The following is a 15,865-nucleotide window of genomic DNA, read 5'->3' as shown; positions in this document are numbered from 1 at the left end:
TTTTACATACTTTTTTAGGAGTAAGTATCCAAGAGAAGGGGACAGAGGCTTTAAATCTACCTCTTGTGCCCCTTATGGGTTTAGTGTTTCCCTATGAAAAATATAATGTCAAGATGGGTTTGCACTGAGACATGGGCATTTGGTGCCAAGATACTTACCATTACAATCCTTGGGTGTAATAATTTACCTAATGTTTCACTAACACACTTGGTTAAATTCATCATACAGTATTTTATCTACAGAGTACGTATTTCATTTTTGTATAATGTCCCAAACAGCATTCACCTACAAAATTTATTCATCCAATAAAAGCACAAAAAATGTTATAGAAATCCACAATAACAATATATGATAATTTATTCAAAGCTCTTATAAATATATACAGTATATAAATATGTAACTTACATGAATTTCTTAAATTTTTCTGTTACTAAATTACCAAACACCTTACATTATTTCATAAAACAAGATTTCCCAAGCACCTTACAGAATTTCATAAAACAAGATTTCCCAAGCATTTTAGAGCATTTAATGTAAAACTCTCAAACCATTCATAATAGATTTATATTTACTCTAACACTGTTTGGTTACCTGAGAAAAGATATCAGGCCTGGAGGTTATCAGATACTGTAAAGGGTAACCATGACACACGAGGTACTACATGATATAAAGTGCAAAAATAACGTCTTCTGATGTGCAGTTAGTAATGTCAAGAAAGACATTGCAACAGACTGCAGTGATATATACTGTATATCACATTCCTGATATGCACATACAGTATGTATTGTTTAATCAAGACATCAACAATATCATTTGTCTTTCTAAGGTACAGTAATATTTACATCTGCCCTAGAGGTATGACTTGCTCATACAATTTGTATTTTCAGGTAATAATGTAAAGTAATGAATTCCAATGCCAATTTTGCCACTGTCTCCTATAATGTGGGAGCTTGATGCCACTCTGTAAGGATTATTAGGTTATTGTAATTGTCAAACATATATGGATAACTTCTGTTCATCAGACAGCACATCAAATTCACTTCAAATGCCATTTTCATTGAAATAACTTAAATACAGTACTTTGTCTGCCCTTTTCTTTGATGGTCCCATCTTCAATGAAGACACTGCTGGCAATACCTGGCATCCAACAAATTATAGCAAAAAGTCTTTCAAAGAGGGGGGAGGGGGGAAGTGTCCCTTGATAGTGAGATAGTGAAGGACTCTTGATTTGAAGATCTGAAGTTACCCTCCCTTTTCCTGGATTAAACCTGATTGCCCCTCATTTCCCAGGTGCTGTATTACCCTTACAGGTTTAGTGCTTCCCAATAATTTTGACATTTGTAAAAATTTTCTGTAAATACAGTAAAACCCTCGATATAATGAATTAATAGGTATGATTTTTCCAAGCTTTTACTAAATCAGAATGTTTAAAAATAATAAAAGCATTTAACTACTCTACTGTATACCTAATAGTACTGTACACACAATTTAGCCTATTATTTTAAAAGTGTGATATATCAGGGTTTACTGTTTTTTGAAAGTATTCCCTGTATATCTTTACATCAATAAGAAAGAACCATCTTGCACATATTCATCTCCATTCTTTTTAAGTTCACCTTCCACTTGCTTCCACTTTGTCACTGAAAGAAAATAAACTGTTACAAGCACATACAAAATGCACAATAACAGCTGTTTAATACTGTACAACATTATTATAATCAAGGGTCATACAGCTGTTTAACCCTTTGACTGTTTCAGGCCCCTTTCTGAAACTGTCATTCTATGTTGCTCAATTTTTGAAAAAAAAAAAAAAATTATTTTTTCTTATGAAATGATAGAGAATCTTTTCCTGATGGTAATGACACCAAAAGTTCGAAATTTGGTCGAAAACTCATGGAATTATGCTCCCACGAAGTTAGCGGTCTCGGCGACATATGCGTATCGGCGATTTCGCCGACTTTGAGCCCTATTTTTAGCCAATTCTATTGTTCCAGTTGACCAAACTCATAGCTATTTCTTTAGAACTCCATTTTATCTATCAGCTGAGTACAAGAAACCTCCCATTTACTAATTTGTACTACCCAATATGGTGGTCAGAAATTTGCAATTTGGCCAATTTCACGCAAACTAAAAAAGATGCCAATTTCAAAATAGGGTCCAGAATAAACAAGGTAGACATTCGTGGCACTAAAATAACATATGCTCTGTTCATTAGTCACATCTCTAGGCCCCTCTTATATTATTATTGCTTTCTATTTTGATTTTTTATTCATACAAAAAAATACAAAATTTACTGGATTACTGGATTACTCCTTCATGATAAAGTTGATATGTTAGCCAAGAAGAGTATCGAGAAGGAGAATGTAGAATATAACTTTGGTATAACTGTGTCTAGCATTAGGAATAATATTAGGAGAGAAGTAAATAATGAAAATGATTGTTATAGGAATGCAGTTAGAAGCCTGAGTAGATCTATAACCCACTATGATAACATGAACGTAGATAAGTATGTTTATGGAGCAACTTGCAATGTGAACAGACTGACTGATGTTGTAGTGGCCAGGCTTAGGCTTGGTTACAAGTACTTCTGGCAGTTTGGGAGACACACAGATGATGATCAAACTAAATGTAAATTATGTGATCAGGCATATGGTCATTCTCTTGAATACTATGTGCTTAATTGTCCACTTATTGAGGAATACAGAGACAGACAGTATAATAACCTATGTGACATGTCAAGATATCTTATTAATGAAAATAAGATACCAGATATACTAAGCAAATTTCCTAAATTTGCTTGTAACAGATAAGTGAACTATAGATATGTAGATATAAATCCATATGTATTCCTGTTAACCCTTTGGGGCCTAGTTCCTAGGCCTTTTGTGTATCCATATGCTCTCGCGCTACCGTCCACAGGATGGATATGGGGTGCACAATAAACTAGCCACTTCGGTGGCAAAATCTAAATCTGCAGACTACTGCATTATTGTAAAGTAAAAATGGTATAAATAATATCAGTGCACTAGTGAAAGAATATTAGACTCCCCAGTTGACGTGTATTGGACGTGTGGTGTGATTTATTTACTCCTGAACATTGGTAAAAATCGAACATTTCCGCTACTTTGAGCTCAGTTTCAAGGTCATTTTCATCGTCAAAGTAATGAAAATCATCTCTATTTCTGTAATATGTTTTCCATTTTATCACCTAAGACCATGAAAACGCGAATACAACGATAAATACTATATGAAAATACACCTCAAAATCGGCGTTTTATTCCAAAAAAACGATCAGTTTTTTTTTTCTCATTACGCAATGTGTGCTGCAGGATTTTTTTTATGTGGTGCACACTGACCACACAGACCCATTCTCTCACATGTGGGCCTACCAGCTTTCTCCCGCTTGATTTGAAGCCGCTAGAATTATTGAGTATATATACGTCAGAAACATTGGCTCGTAAGACGTATTTATACGTCGAAAACAGTCAAAGGGTTAATACTGTACAACATTATTATAATCAAGGGTCATACAGCTGTTTAATACTGTACAACATTATTATAATCAAGGGTCATACAGCAATACTGTACAACATTATTATAATCAAGGGTCACAGCAATACTGTACATTATTATAATCAAGGGTCACACAGCAATACTGTACAACATTATTATAATCAAGGGTCACACAGCAATACTGTACAACATTATTATAATCAAGGGTCATACAGCAATACTGTACAGCATTATTATAATCAAGGGTCATACAGTAATACTGTACAGGCATCCCTCACTTTGTGACACAAACATATCTATATCATACACCAATATTACATAAAGCGAACCCAATATAACAAGTAAAAAACCACATTTCCCGAATGCTTACTACACATGTATAATACATATGGATTTAGCGCTTCCCGATGATATTACAATACCACATGCAGCAATCAATCGTACTACAAAAAAATATTGTCCAAAAAGAAGAGAACATAAAAAACATATTGCATTATAACTCTTGTACAATTAACATAACCAGAATTTTGATTTTTTCACTTTTATTTTTATCAAAAGTTATGAGCATAACACATACGCACCAAACAGCTATAAACAAAAAAATAATGAAAGGGAAAAAAATCTAAAGTACAGAGTTGAATCACACACTTTAATAACTCAATTTGCTCGTATATCAAATAAATTTTCCTCATTAAAATTAATTGAAATGCTATTAATCCATTCCAGCCCCCCAAAAAACCACCCCAATTTTTTTGTTACAGGTTTTTAAATAAGGAAAATATAAATAAGAAATATTGTATAAAAACATAAAACATAAAAGAGAGTGTAAAGAAATAAACTAGTTTTATAAAGTGTATTTACATTGGAGATCAGACGACTTGGGCTAACAGAAGATGCTGGCGGCGGTGGAGGGTGGATACCCTCCACCTCTACCTCACGGTATCTCCTGCGAGCTGCTTCTCCGTCAACCACACCAACAGCAGCTTCTCCATCTTTTTATGGACAGAGGTCCTCACCTTAGATATTATTTTAATGCCCTTGGCTGGCATTATAGCATTTATCGACTCCTCCTGCTTTAGCATAGTAAATATCATTTAAGTACTACACTTGTACTGCCTCGCCAAGTCGACTACATGCACACCTCGCTCGTGTTTTCCTATGATTTCATGCTTTAATTCAATGGACATCATCCTCCTCTTCTTCTCAGCACTGTCCTTTGCGCTTGCTCTCTTAGGATGCATGGATAGAAAAAAGAAATTTGGCAAAATAACTGCACAAAATGCAAGCACAACACAAGAGAGATGCTTCCACAGCGGGGTAACCATGTGCATTGAATGAGTGAGACTAGTGATGGCATATCTGAAGCTTGCTCACAACTCGGATTTTGGCTCGCAACTCGTAGCAAAAAAAATCGACTGAGCGATGGCTCGTAACTTGGAAAACTCGTAAATTGGGGCACTTGTAAGTCAAGGTAGCACTGTATATAGGAAAGGTTGCATCTCATCTCATACAAGGCAGTGGCACATGGGGGGGACATCATCTCCCCCCATTTGCCACCTTCCCTATATAGTATTCATGTTCCACTTTCACTTAATGTATCTGCTGAAGAGGATCCCAGAAGGGGATTGAAATACATATACAGTGGACCCCCGGTTAACGATATTTTTTCACTCCATAAGTATGTTCAGGTGCCAGTACTGACTGAATTTATTCCTATAAGGAATATTGTGAAGTAGATTAGTCCATTTCAGACCCCCAAACATACACGTACAAACGCACTTACATAAATACACTTACATAATTGGTCGCATTCGGAGGTAATCGTTATGCGGGGGTCCACTGTACAGATTAAGTACTCTTCTGAGTTTCTGTCTCCATGTGGGCTATTGAGCATAATTCATAATATTTTTTTTTTTTTATTATCACACTGGCCGATTCCCACCAAGGCAGGGTGGCCCGAAAAAGAAAAACTTTCACCATCATTCACTCCATCACTGTCTTGCCAGAAGGGTGCTTTACACTACAGTTTTTAAACTGCAACATTAACACCCCTCCTTCAGAGTGCAGGCACTGTACTTCCCATCTCCAGGACTCAAGTCCGGCCTGCCGGTTTCCCTGAACCCCTTCATAAATGTTACTTTGCTCACACTCCAACAGCACGTCAAGTATTAAAAACCATTTGTCTCCATTCACTCCTATCAAACACGCTCACGCATGCCTGCTGGAAGTCCAAGCCCCTCGCACAGAAAACCTCCTTTACCCCCTCTCTCCAACCTTTCCTAGGCCGACCCCTACCCCGCCTTCCTTCCACTACAGACTGATACACTCTTGAAGTTATTCTGTTTCGCTCCATTCTCTCTACATGTCCGAACCACCTCAACAACCCTTCCTCAGCCCTCTGGACAACAGTTTTGGTAATCCCGCACCTCCTCCTAACTTCCAAACTACGAATTCTCTGCATTATATTCACACCACACATTGCCCTCAGACACGACATCTCCACTGCCTCCAGCCTTCTCCTCGCTGCAACATTCATCACCCACGCTTCACACCCATATAAGAGCGTTGGTAAAACTATACTCTCATACATTCCCCTCTTTGCCTCCAAGGACAAAGTTCTTTGTCTCCACAGACTCCTAAGTGCACCACTCACTCTTTTCCCCTCATCAATTCTATGATTCACCTCATCTTTCATAGACCCATCCGCTGACACGTCCACTCCCAAATGTCTGAATACATTCACCTCCTCCATACTCTCTCCCTCCAATCTGATATTCAATCTTTCATCACCTAATCTTTTTGTTATCCTCATAACCTTACTCTTTCCTGTATTCATCTTTAATTTTCTTCTTTTGCACACCCTACCAAATTTATCCACCAATCTCTGCAACTTCTCTTCAGAATCTCCCAAGAGCACAGTGTCATCAGCAAAGAGCAGCTGTGACAACTCCCACTTTGTGTGTGATTCTTTATCTTTTAACTCCACGCCTCTTGCCAAGACCCTCGCATTTACTTCTCTTACAACCCCATCTATAAATATATTAAACAACCACGGTGACATCACACATCCTTGTCTAAGGCCTACTTTTACTGGGAAATAATTCTCTCTTTCCTACATACTCTAACTTGAGCCTCACTATCCTCGTAAAAACTCTTCACTGCTTTCAGTAACCTACCTCCTACACCATACACTTGCAACATCTGCCACATTGCCCCCCTATCCACCCTGTCATATGCCTTTTCCAAATCCATAAATGCCACAAAGACCTCTTTAGCCTTATCTAAATACTGTTCACTTATATGTTTCACTGTAAACACCTGGTCCACACACCCCCTACCTTTCCTAAAGCCTCCTTGTTCATCTGCTATCCTATTCTCCGTCTTACTCTTAATTCTTTCAATAATAACTACCATACACTTTACCAGGTATACTCAGCAGACTTATCCCCCTATAATTTTTGCACTCTCTTTTATCCCCTTTGCCTTTATACAAAGGAACTATGCATGCTCTCTGCCAATCCCTAGGTACCTTACCCTCTTCCATACATTTATTAAATAATTGCACCAACAACTCCAAAACTATATCCCCACCTGCTTTTAACATTTCTATCTTTATCCCATCAATCCCGGCTGCCTTACCCCCTTTCATTTTACCTACTGCCTCACGAACTTCCCCCACACTCACAACTGGCTCTTCCTCACTCCTACAAGATGTTATTCCTCCTTGTCCTATACACGAAATCACAGCTTCCCTATCTTCATCAACATTTAACAATTCCTCAAAATATTCCCTCCATCTTCCCAATACCTCTAACTCTCCATTTAATAACTCTCCTCTCCTATTTTTAACTGACAAATCCATTTGTTCTCTAGGCTTTCTTAACTTGTTAATCTCACTCCAAAACTTTTTCTTATTTTCAACAAAATTTGTTGATAACATCTCACCCACTCTCTCATTTGCTCTCTTTTTACATTGCTTCACCACTCTCTTAACCTCTCTCTTTTTCTCCATATACTCTTCCCTCCTTGCATCACTTCTACTTTGTAAAAACTTCTCATATGCTAACTTTTTCTCCCTTACTACTCTCTTTACATCATTCCACCAATCGCTCCTCTTCCCTCCCGCACCCACTTTCCTGTAACCACAAACTTCTGCTGAACACTCTAACACTACATTTTTAAACCTACCCCATACCTCTTCGACCCCATTGCCTATGCTCTCATTAGCCCATCTATCCTCCAATAGCTGTTTATATCTTACCCTAACTGCCTCCTCTTTTAGTTTATAAACCTTCACCTCTCTCTTCCCTGATGCTTCTATTCTCCTTGTATCCCATCTACGTTTTACTCTCAGTGTAGCTACAACTAGAAAGTGATCTGATATATCTGTGGCCCCTCTATAAACATGTACATCCTGAAGTCTACTCAACAGTCTTTTATCTACCAATACATAATCCAACAAACTACTGTCATTTCGCCCTACATCATATCTTGTATACTTATTTATCCTCTTTTTCTTAAAATATGTATTACCTATAACTAAACCCCTTTCTATACAAAGTTCAATCAAAGGGCTCCCATTATCATTTACACCTGGCACCCCAAACTTACCTACCACACCCTCTCTAAAAGTTTCTCCTACTTTAGCATTCAGGTCCCCTGCCACAATTACTCTCTCACTTGGTTCAAAGGCTCCTATACATTCACTTAACATCTCCCAAAATCACTCTCTCTCCTCTGCATTCCTCTCTTCTCCAGGTGCATACACGCTTATTATGACCCACTTCTCGCATCCAACCTTTACTTTAATCCACATAATTCTTGAATTTACACATTCATATTCTCTTTTCTCCTTCCATAACTGATCATTTAACATTACTGCTACCCCTTCCTTTGCTCTAACTCTCTCAGATACTCCAGATTTAATCCCATTTATTTCCCCCCACTGAAACTCCCCTACCCCCTTCAGCTTTGTTTCGCTTAGGGCCAGGACATCCAACTTCTTTTCATTCATAACATCAGCAATCATCTGTTTCTTGTCATCCGCACTACATCCACGCACATTTAAGCATCCCAGTTTTATAAAGTTTCTCTTCTTCTCTTTTTAGTAAATGTCTACAGGAGAAGGGGTTACTAGCCCATTGCTCCCGGCATTTTAGTCGCCTCATACGACACGCATGGCTTACGGAGGAAAGATTCTTTTCCACTTCCCCATGGACAATAGAAGAAATAAAGAAGAACAAGAGCTATTTAGAAAAAGGAGAAAAACCTAGATGTATGTATATATATATGCATGTGCGTGTCTGTGAAGTGTGACCAAAGTGTAAGTAGGAGTAGCAAGATATCCCTGTTATCTAGCGTGTTTATAAAAAATATAATAATAATGTGAGCCCGTAACTACAAACATCTTTCTCTACTTCACTCCCTTTACCCTTACTTCTGACTTCATGTCAGCATCAGCTAAATTATTATTATATTCAGAGAAAGCACTAAATGGACAAGGGTCATACAACGCTGCGGGGCAGTACATAGTGCGAAGGTTATAATCAGCTAGGTGGAGAGGGGATCAGAGGTGAGGAAAGAAAAGGGATGGAAGGGACGCTAAGCACTGTGTCAAAGTTTGTATAATAAGGCAGTCGCTGACAAAAAGTCAAAAAGTGCTTGGGAGTCAAATGTGGGGTCATCTGCAAGTAGGGAAGATAAAGTAAGAGTGGTAGGGCAGTGGCGTCGTTGGAGGTAAATCCTACGAGCTCACTGGTAAATTGGGCAATCAACAAGGAAGTGAAGAACTGAAGTAGGGACCTGACAAGCGTCACAAAGAGGAACAGGGCGTCTATCCATGAGATAACCATGGGTAAGGCGTGTATGACCAATGCGGAGCTGGGAGAGCGCAATCTCCAGAGGATGACAACGGTGGTAGGAAGATGGCCATAAACCTAAAAGCGGTTTAATAGAGTGCAATTTGTTACGGCATATGCCTGACCACCGTTGTTGCCAATGGCAGCGGAGACAGGCAGAGATGACTGGAAAGTAGTCCCTGTACGGAATACCCCTATAAGAAACCGGGAGATCCTGCACCACTGACCGCGCAGCAGCATCTGCCTGCTCATTGCCCTTCACACCAACATGACCAGGGACCCAGCAGAAAAAAACATCTTTATTCTTGCTAGCCACACAGTACAACCATTGTTGAATATGGAGGACTAATGGATGAGGGGAGTTGAATTGTTTAATGGCTTGTAAAGTACTGAGGGACTCTGAAATGATCACGAATGTCGAAGGAGACATATACTGTATATACTAATATGAAGAAGCGCTATGAGGATGGTATACAACTCTGCAGTAAAAACACTAGCCGAGTCCAACAAGTGGCCTCGGACAAAGTCATCAGGGAAAACTGCCGCAAACCCAACACCATCAGCAGATTTAGAACCATCTGTATACACAGCAATGGCATGAGCATGTGACTGGAAGTGCTTGAGAAAAAGAGAGCGAGTAAGAACATAAGAAAGAAGGAACACTGCAGCAGGGCTATGGGCCCATGTGAAGCAGGTCCATGTCCCCCCCCCAGATTAGCCCAATGACCCACCTAGTCAGGTCACTTCCACTTAAGGAAGGAGCATGGCATCAGACCTAGTAGCACAAGCTAATCAGGTCCAATTCACACCCACTCATGTATTTATCTAACCTATTTTTAAAACTACACAACGTTTTAGCCTCTACAACTGTACTCTGGAGTTTGTTCCACTCATCCACAACTCTATTACCAAACCAGTGCTTTCCTATATCCTTCCTGAATCTGAATTTTTCCAACTTGAAACCATTGCTACGAGTCCTGTCTTGGCTGGAAATTTTCAGCACGCTATTTACATCCCCTTTATTTATTCCTGTTTTCCATTTATATACCTCAATCATATCCCCACTAATTCTACACCTTTCAAGAGAGTGCAGATTCAGGGCCCTCAGTCTGTCCTCATAGGGAAGATTTCTGATACATGGGATCAACTTTGTCATCCTCCTCTGTACGTTTTCCAGTGCATTTATATCCATTCTGTAATATGGTGACCAAAACTGTGCAGCATAATCTAAATGAGGCCTAACCAAGGATATACAGAGTTGAAGAACAACCTGAAGACTTCTATTATTTATACTTCTAGATATGAAGCCAAAGATTCTGTTAGCTTTACTGCGAACACTAATGCACTGTTGTCTTGGTTTTAGATTACTGCTAACCAGAACTCCTAAATCTTTTTCGCAATCTGTAATATTAAGATCTACATTATTTAGTTTATATGTGGCATGGTTATTTTCCTGTCCAACATTTAGAACTTTGCATTTGTCTATATTAAAGTAATCCAGTCTGAAAATCAGTTTAAGACTCTTCTCAAAAGCCACTTAATCACCCTAGACTAAACGCTAAATACTCAGTACACTCATACTTACCTATGTACTCCCACATCATAACTTCAACAATCACTTTGAACCTTTTATCCATTGGTGACAGGAATATAATTGAACCATTGTTTTCACAAAAAGGCATTTTAGACTATATGAATATATCCTAGTTTTATACAAATTTAATTCACTTATAATTAATAATCTACTGTTCAACTATGAAATAATTACTGTCCTACTGTACAACTATGATAAAATCCTTAGTGTTAAGTAGTCTAAGCCAATAATGTTAAGTTGGCCCATAATGCCTAGGCATAATAGAGGCTCTCTTTGCATTGCAACCCACTATTGTAAATATAAAATCTCAATGTACTGTTTGCAGACATAAAATAAATAAATAAATATGCCACTTCTCCGACCATTGCATCAGTCTTTTCAAATCATTCTGGAGTGCTCTAGTGTCCTCATTAGAATGAATTGGCCGGCCTATTTTGGTGTCATCAGCAAATTTGCTTATGTCGCCATTTATTCCCTTATCTATGTCGTTTATGTAAATTGTGAACAACAACGGGCCCAACACTGACCCCTGCGGAACACCACTTGTGACTTGCCCCCATTCTGATTTCTCCCCTTTATGCAAACTCTCTGCTGCCTATTTGTCAGCCATGCCCCTACCCACGAAAAATTTCTCCTCCTATTCCGTGTGCCTTAAGTTTCCTCAATGTGGAACTCTATCGAAAGCCTTACTGAAGTCCATATACACAATATCATATTCATTACCATGATCTACCTCCTCAAACACCTTAGTGAAAAAAATTAGTAAATTCGTAAGACAGCAATGCCCCTTTGTAAAACCATGTTGAGATTCATTATGCCTATGAAGATGGCTACGAATTCCTTCGGCAATTATTGATTCCATAAACTTTCCCACTATGGAGGTAAGGCTTATTGGTCTATAGTTCGAAGCTGAGGACCTGTCACCTGCCTTGTAAATAGTAATTACATTTGCCATTTTCCACTTATCAGGCACTATGCCAGTTTGTAGTGATATGTTAAAAAGATTAGCCAAAGGTATACTAAGTTCCTCTTTACATTCCTTTAACACCCTTGCAAACAGTTCATCAGGGCCTGGGGATTTGCTAGGTATTAATTTCTCTATTTGTCTGAGGACCATGTCACTAGTTACTGCAATCGTGCATAGTTTATCGTCCTGTTCTACATAATCTATTATTTCAGGAATTTCGCTAGTATTTTCCTGGGTAAAAACTGAAAGGAAGTAGGTATTGAAAATTTCACACATACCTTATCACTGTCAGTGATCTGACCAGAGTTACTCTTAAGTGGGCCTATCTTGTCCCTAATCTTCCTTCTGTATACCTGAAAGAACCCTTTTGGGTTAGTCTTCGAATCCTTTGTGACCTTGACCTCATAATCCCTTTTTGCTTTTCTTATTCCTTTTTTTATTTCTCTCTTTAATTGAATATATTGATTTCTTAACTGCCCATCCCCTCTTCTGATACACCTATATATGCCTCTCTTTTGACCAATGAGATGTTTTAATCTATTGTTCATCCATTTGAGATCATTTTTATTAGATCTAATATCCCTACTCGGAACAAAAGTTGTCTGGGCAGCTAGAACTATGCTCTGAAAAATGTCATACTGGCAACCAAGATCACCTACCTGACCCATAGTCAGGTAATCCCAATATAGCCCACCCAGGTAATTTTTCAGTCCCATGAAATTGGCCAAGCAAAAGTCTGGGACAGAGATTTGATTGCAGTTATCTGGGTAATTCCATGATATATTGAAACTAAGTGATTTGTGATTACTTTCCCCAAGCTCATCATTAACCTCAAGATTTTTAATTAGCAATTCTTTGTTGGCAAGAACCAAGTCAAGTAGATTGTTTCCTCTAGTTGGTTCTGTCACAAACTGTTTTTAAAAGCAGTCCTGAACCACATCAAGAAAGTCACTAGACTCAAGATTTCCTGTCATATTGTTTCAATCAATTTGTCTAAAGTTAAAATCTCCCATTAACACAACATTTTCATATCTAGATGCCTTATGAATTTCATCCCATAACAGCTTACTAAACTCCCTATCAAGGTTTGGGGGCCTATAAATCACACCCAAAATTAATTTGTCATGACCCTCGAGAAACTGTAGCCAGATTCTGTGTTTGATGTTTCTAATTTTATATCATGTCTAAGACAACATTTTAAATTATCTCTGACATACATCGCCACTCCACCGCCCTTCCTGTTGACCTTATCAGTGTGGAATAGTTTATAACCCTGTATGTTGCATTCAGAAGGCATTTCTCTATCATTCAAGTTGAACCAGGTCTCTGTTATACCAGTAATATCTATATTACCTGCACTTGCAAGTAATCTTAGCTCATCTATCTTATTTCTTAGACTCCTACTATTTGTATAGTAAACCTTAAGGGAGCTAGTCACTCAATGCCCTCTACTATCTCTCTCTGTTTGTTGATCAAGTGATTTACCTTTACTAGCAACTTTATTTTAAATATTGTCTTTTAAACATATCCCTGAGGTATCCTGGTAATATCTGCTGTTTTCAACCCTAATACTGCAGCCTGATTGCTTCCCACAAACACCCATACCTCTATAATCTATCAGTTTAAATTCCTAGACAAGTCATCAATTACCCGCTCAACTAAATTGGCTAATGCAACCACTCCAGCCCCAGAGAGATGAACCCCATCCCTTGTATACATATCACATTTGTCATAGAATATGTCCCAGTTATCAATATGGGATTGCAAGTTTCTTGCAGTACCTGTCTAGCCAGCAATTTATACCATTTGCTCTAGACATCCATTCACTGCCCACTCCCTTTCTAGGCAAGATGCTACATATGATTGGGATCCTTCCCTTAGACCTGACTACTTCTATGGTTGACCTGTACTTATCCAGCAGCTCCTGTCTCCTGCCCTTTCCAATGTCATTACCCCTAGCACTAAGATAATGGGCTTGTTCCCATTACCTGACATAATATTATTCAACCTGATGACTATGTCACCAACACCAGCTCCTGGAAGGCACACCCTCTGTCTGACCTTTCTATCTCTGTTACAAAAAGCACAGTCCATATATCTTACCTGAGAATTTCTGACAATTAAAACATTCTTACCTTGATTAGCAGAGGACTCAGTGGTACCTTCAACCTCACTAACCACTGAAGTGCACTCGTCCTGGAGAACAGAGAATTGATTTCCTACCTTCACATCATCTCTGTTAACCCTCCTTTTCTTCCTTCTTCCTGAACTGTGAAGCACTTGCCATTTAACGTGGCTGTCACTCTCAGTGCTGGTGACCATTTCCTCCTTTCCAGCTAAATCCTTCTTACACTCACTCCCAAACTCATCTAGGCGAAGCTTCAGTCTCCTATTTTCCTCCTGAAGAAGTGGAACCTCCTTCTTCAACACATTAACCTGAGATTCTAAAACACTACAACAAGCCATGGTGCTTGGTAACACCCCATGCTAACTCCCAGAGAGCTTAGGACAGACATGACCACACGTGACCACTGACCTCAGCGTACTGAGGCATAGGTAAGAAAGCTTTGATGCACGGCAGTGGGGGGAGGGCAGACATGAACTGTCGGAACTTCCCAAGAGGGAAGGGAAAAGGCAGATGCAAAATGAATGTCCAAGGGGAGCAACTGGAGAGAAGATCGGAGTGAATTCAATTCAATTCAATTCAAATTCAAAGTTTATTCTCTATAAGGATTACAATGCTGAATTTACAGAATTTGGTTATTGTGTGGTTTACATGTAGTTAAATAATGATTACAGAGTGTACCACTAGAACACCTAGCATGGCTAGGCATTTCGGGCAGACTTAGTTTAATTCTTTATTTTAAAATATTACAAATTATGAGGTAAGTTGTTATTATGGCTAAATGACTAAATACTAGTTTGTGAGTTTAGCAATGTGAATGCTTTTGTTTTGGCACAGTACATAGTTTCAGTATTGGAGTATCATAGGATTCATTATTTTAAGATTGAGATTAATATTTCTGTTTATGGTCAAATGGGTGAGTGAGTAAGTGTGAACCACCAGGTGGTATTCGTGTAGTTAGTTGATGGGGTGTATCAGGGAGATAAGATGTTTTCTAATGGTAGTTTTGAAGAGAAAATGGTCGGAGTAGGCAGGGGTGTTGAACAAACAGTGGATTCCTACTAAAGTCTGAGACTAACCTATACGTGGAAGGAACACAAAGATCGCAAGCGCGGACAAAATAACATGGACAATGAGTATCACGATGATCAGTCAGGGAAGGAACATTCGCCTCTGCATGGAGGCTTTTAACAGGGGATGAATGAAAGGCACCAAAGTACAAACGGAGACCTTAGTGATGAATGGGATCTAACTTAGAAAGAGCTGCGGGAGAGGCCGCAGAATAGACTTGGTCACCATAATCAAACTTGGACAAGACTAGGGTGGAATGCAAATGGAGGAGAGTGTAACGATCTGCTCCCCATGAATGATGTGTGAGAACCTTAAGGAGATTTAGCCGACTATGGCAAGTTGTCTGTAAAGAAGAAATGTGAGGTCAGCTGGGAATCAAAGAGCAGGCCAAGAAACCTGACTATATCACATGCCAGAATACGTGAACCATGTAAGTATAATGGAGTATCCGGAATAAGAGGACGTCTTGTGAAGGTAATGAATCGGATTTTCATACTAGAAAATTTAAAGCCATGATAAGTGGTCCAATGGGAGACTCGGTCTATCACAACCAGTAGGGAGGCTGCTACTAGTTGACAGTCAGCTCCCAAGTAAGCTATAGCGAAGTCATCAACATAGCTACGACCAAATATGCGAAGGAAGAACAGAAGGTAGATCATTTATAGCTAAGAGAAAAAGAGTAGTGCTGAGGACACAACCTTGTGGGACTCCCTCGGCTTGTACAAAGTCCGAGGAAA

The 15,865-nt window shown here is 38.9% G+C and overlaps 1 protein-coding gene across 2 annotated transcripts in view; it reads right to left on the bottom strand.

Annotated features, from left to right (window-relative positions):
• Positions 1-339: 339 nt before the first annotated feature.
• Positions 340-15,865, bottom strand: part of LOC128697700 (RAB6A-GEF complex partner protein 2) — a 56,505-nt gene continuing 40,979 nt past the window's right edge. For both annotated transcript variants that reach the window (XM_070099743.1, XM_070099744.1), the window contains one exon: positions 340-1,640. Coding sequence is in view for 1 of the 2 variants with exons in the window: in XM_070099744.1 (XP_069955845.1) it covers positions 1,558-1,640 (83 nt within the window). In the remaining variant the exon portion in view is untranslated. The remainder of the gene's footprint in view (positions 1,641-15,865) is intronic.

This window comes from Cherax quadricarinatus, chromosome 68 (genome assembly GCF_038502225.1).
Source record: "Cherax quadricarinatus isolate ZL_2023a chromosome 68, ASM3850222v1, whole genome shotgun sequence".
NCBI classification, from domain to species: domain Eukaryota; kingdom Metazoa; phylum Arthropoda; class Malacostraca; order Decapoda; family Parastacidae; genus Cherax; species Cherax quadricarinatus.
Note: the sequence above shows the minus strand (reverse complement) of the source record. Positions and strands in the feature narration are given on the sequence as shown.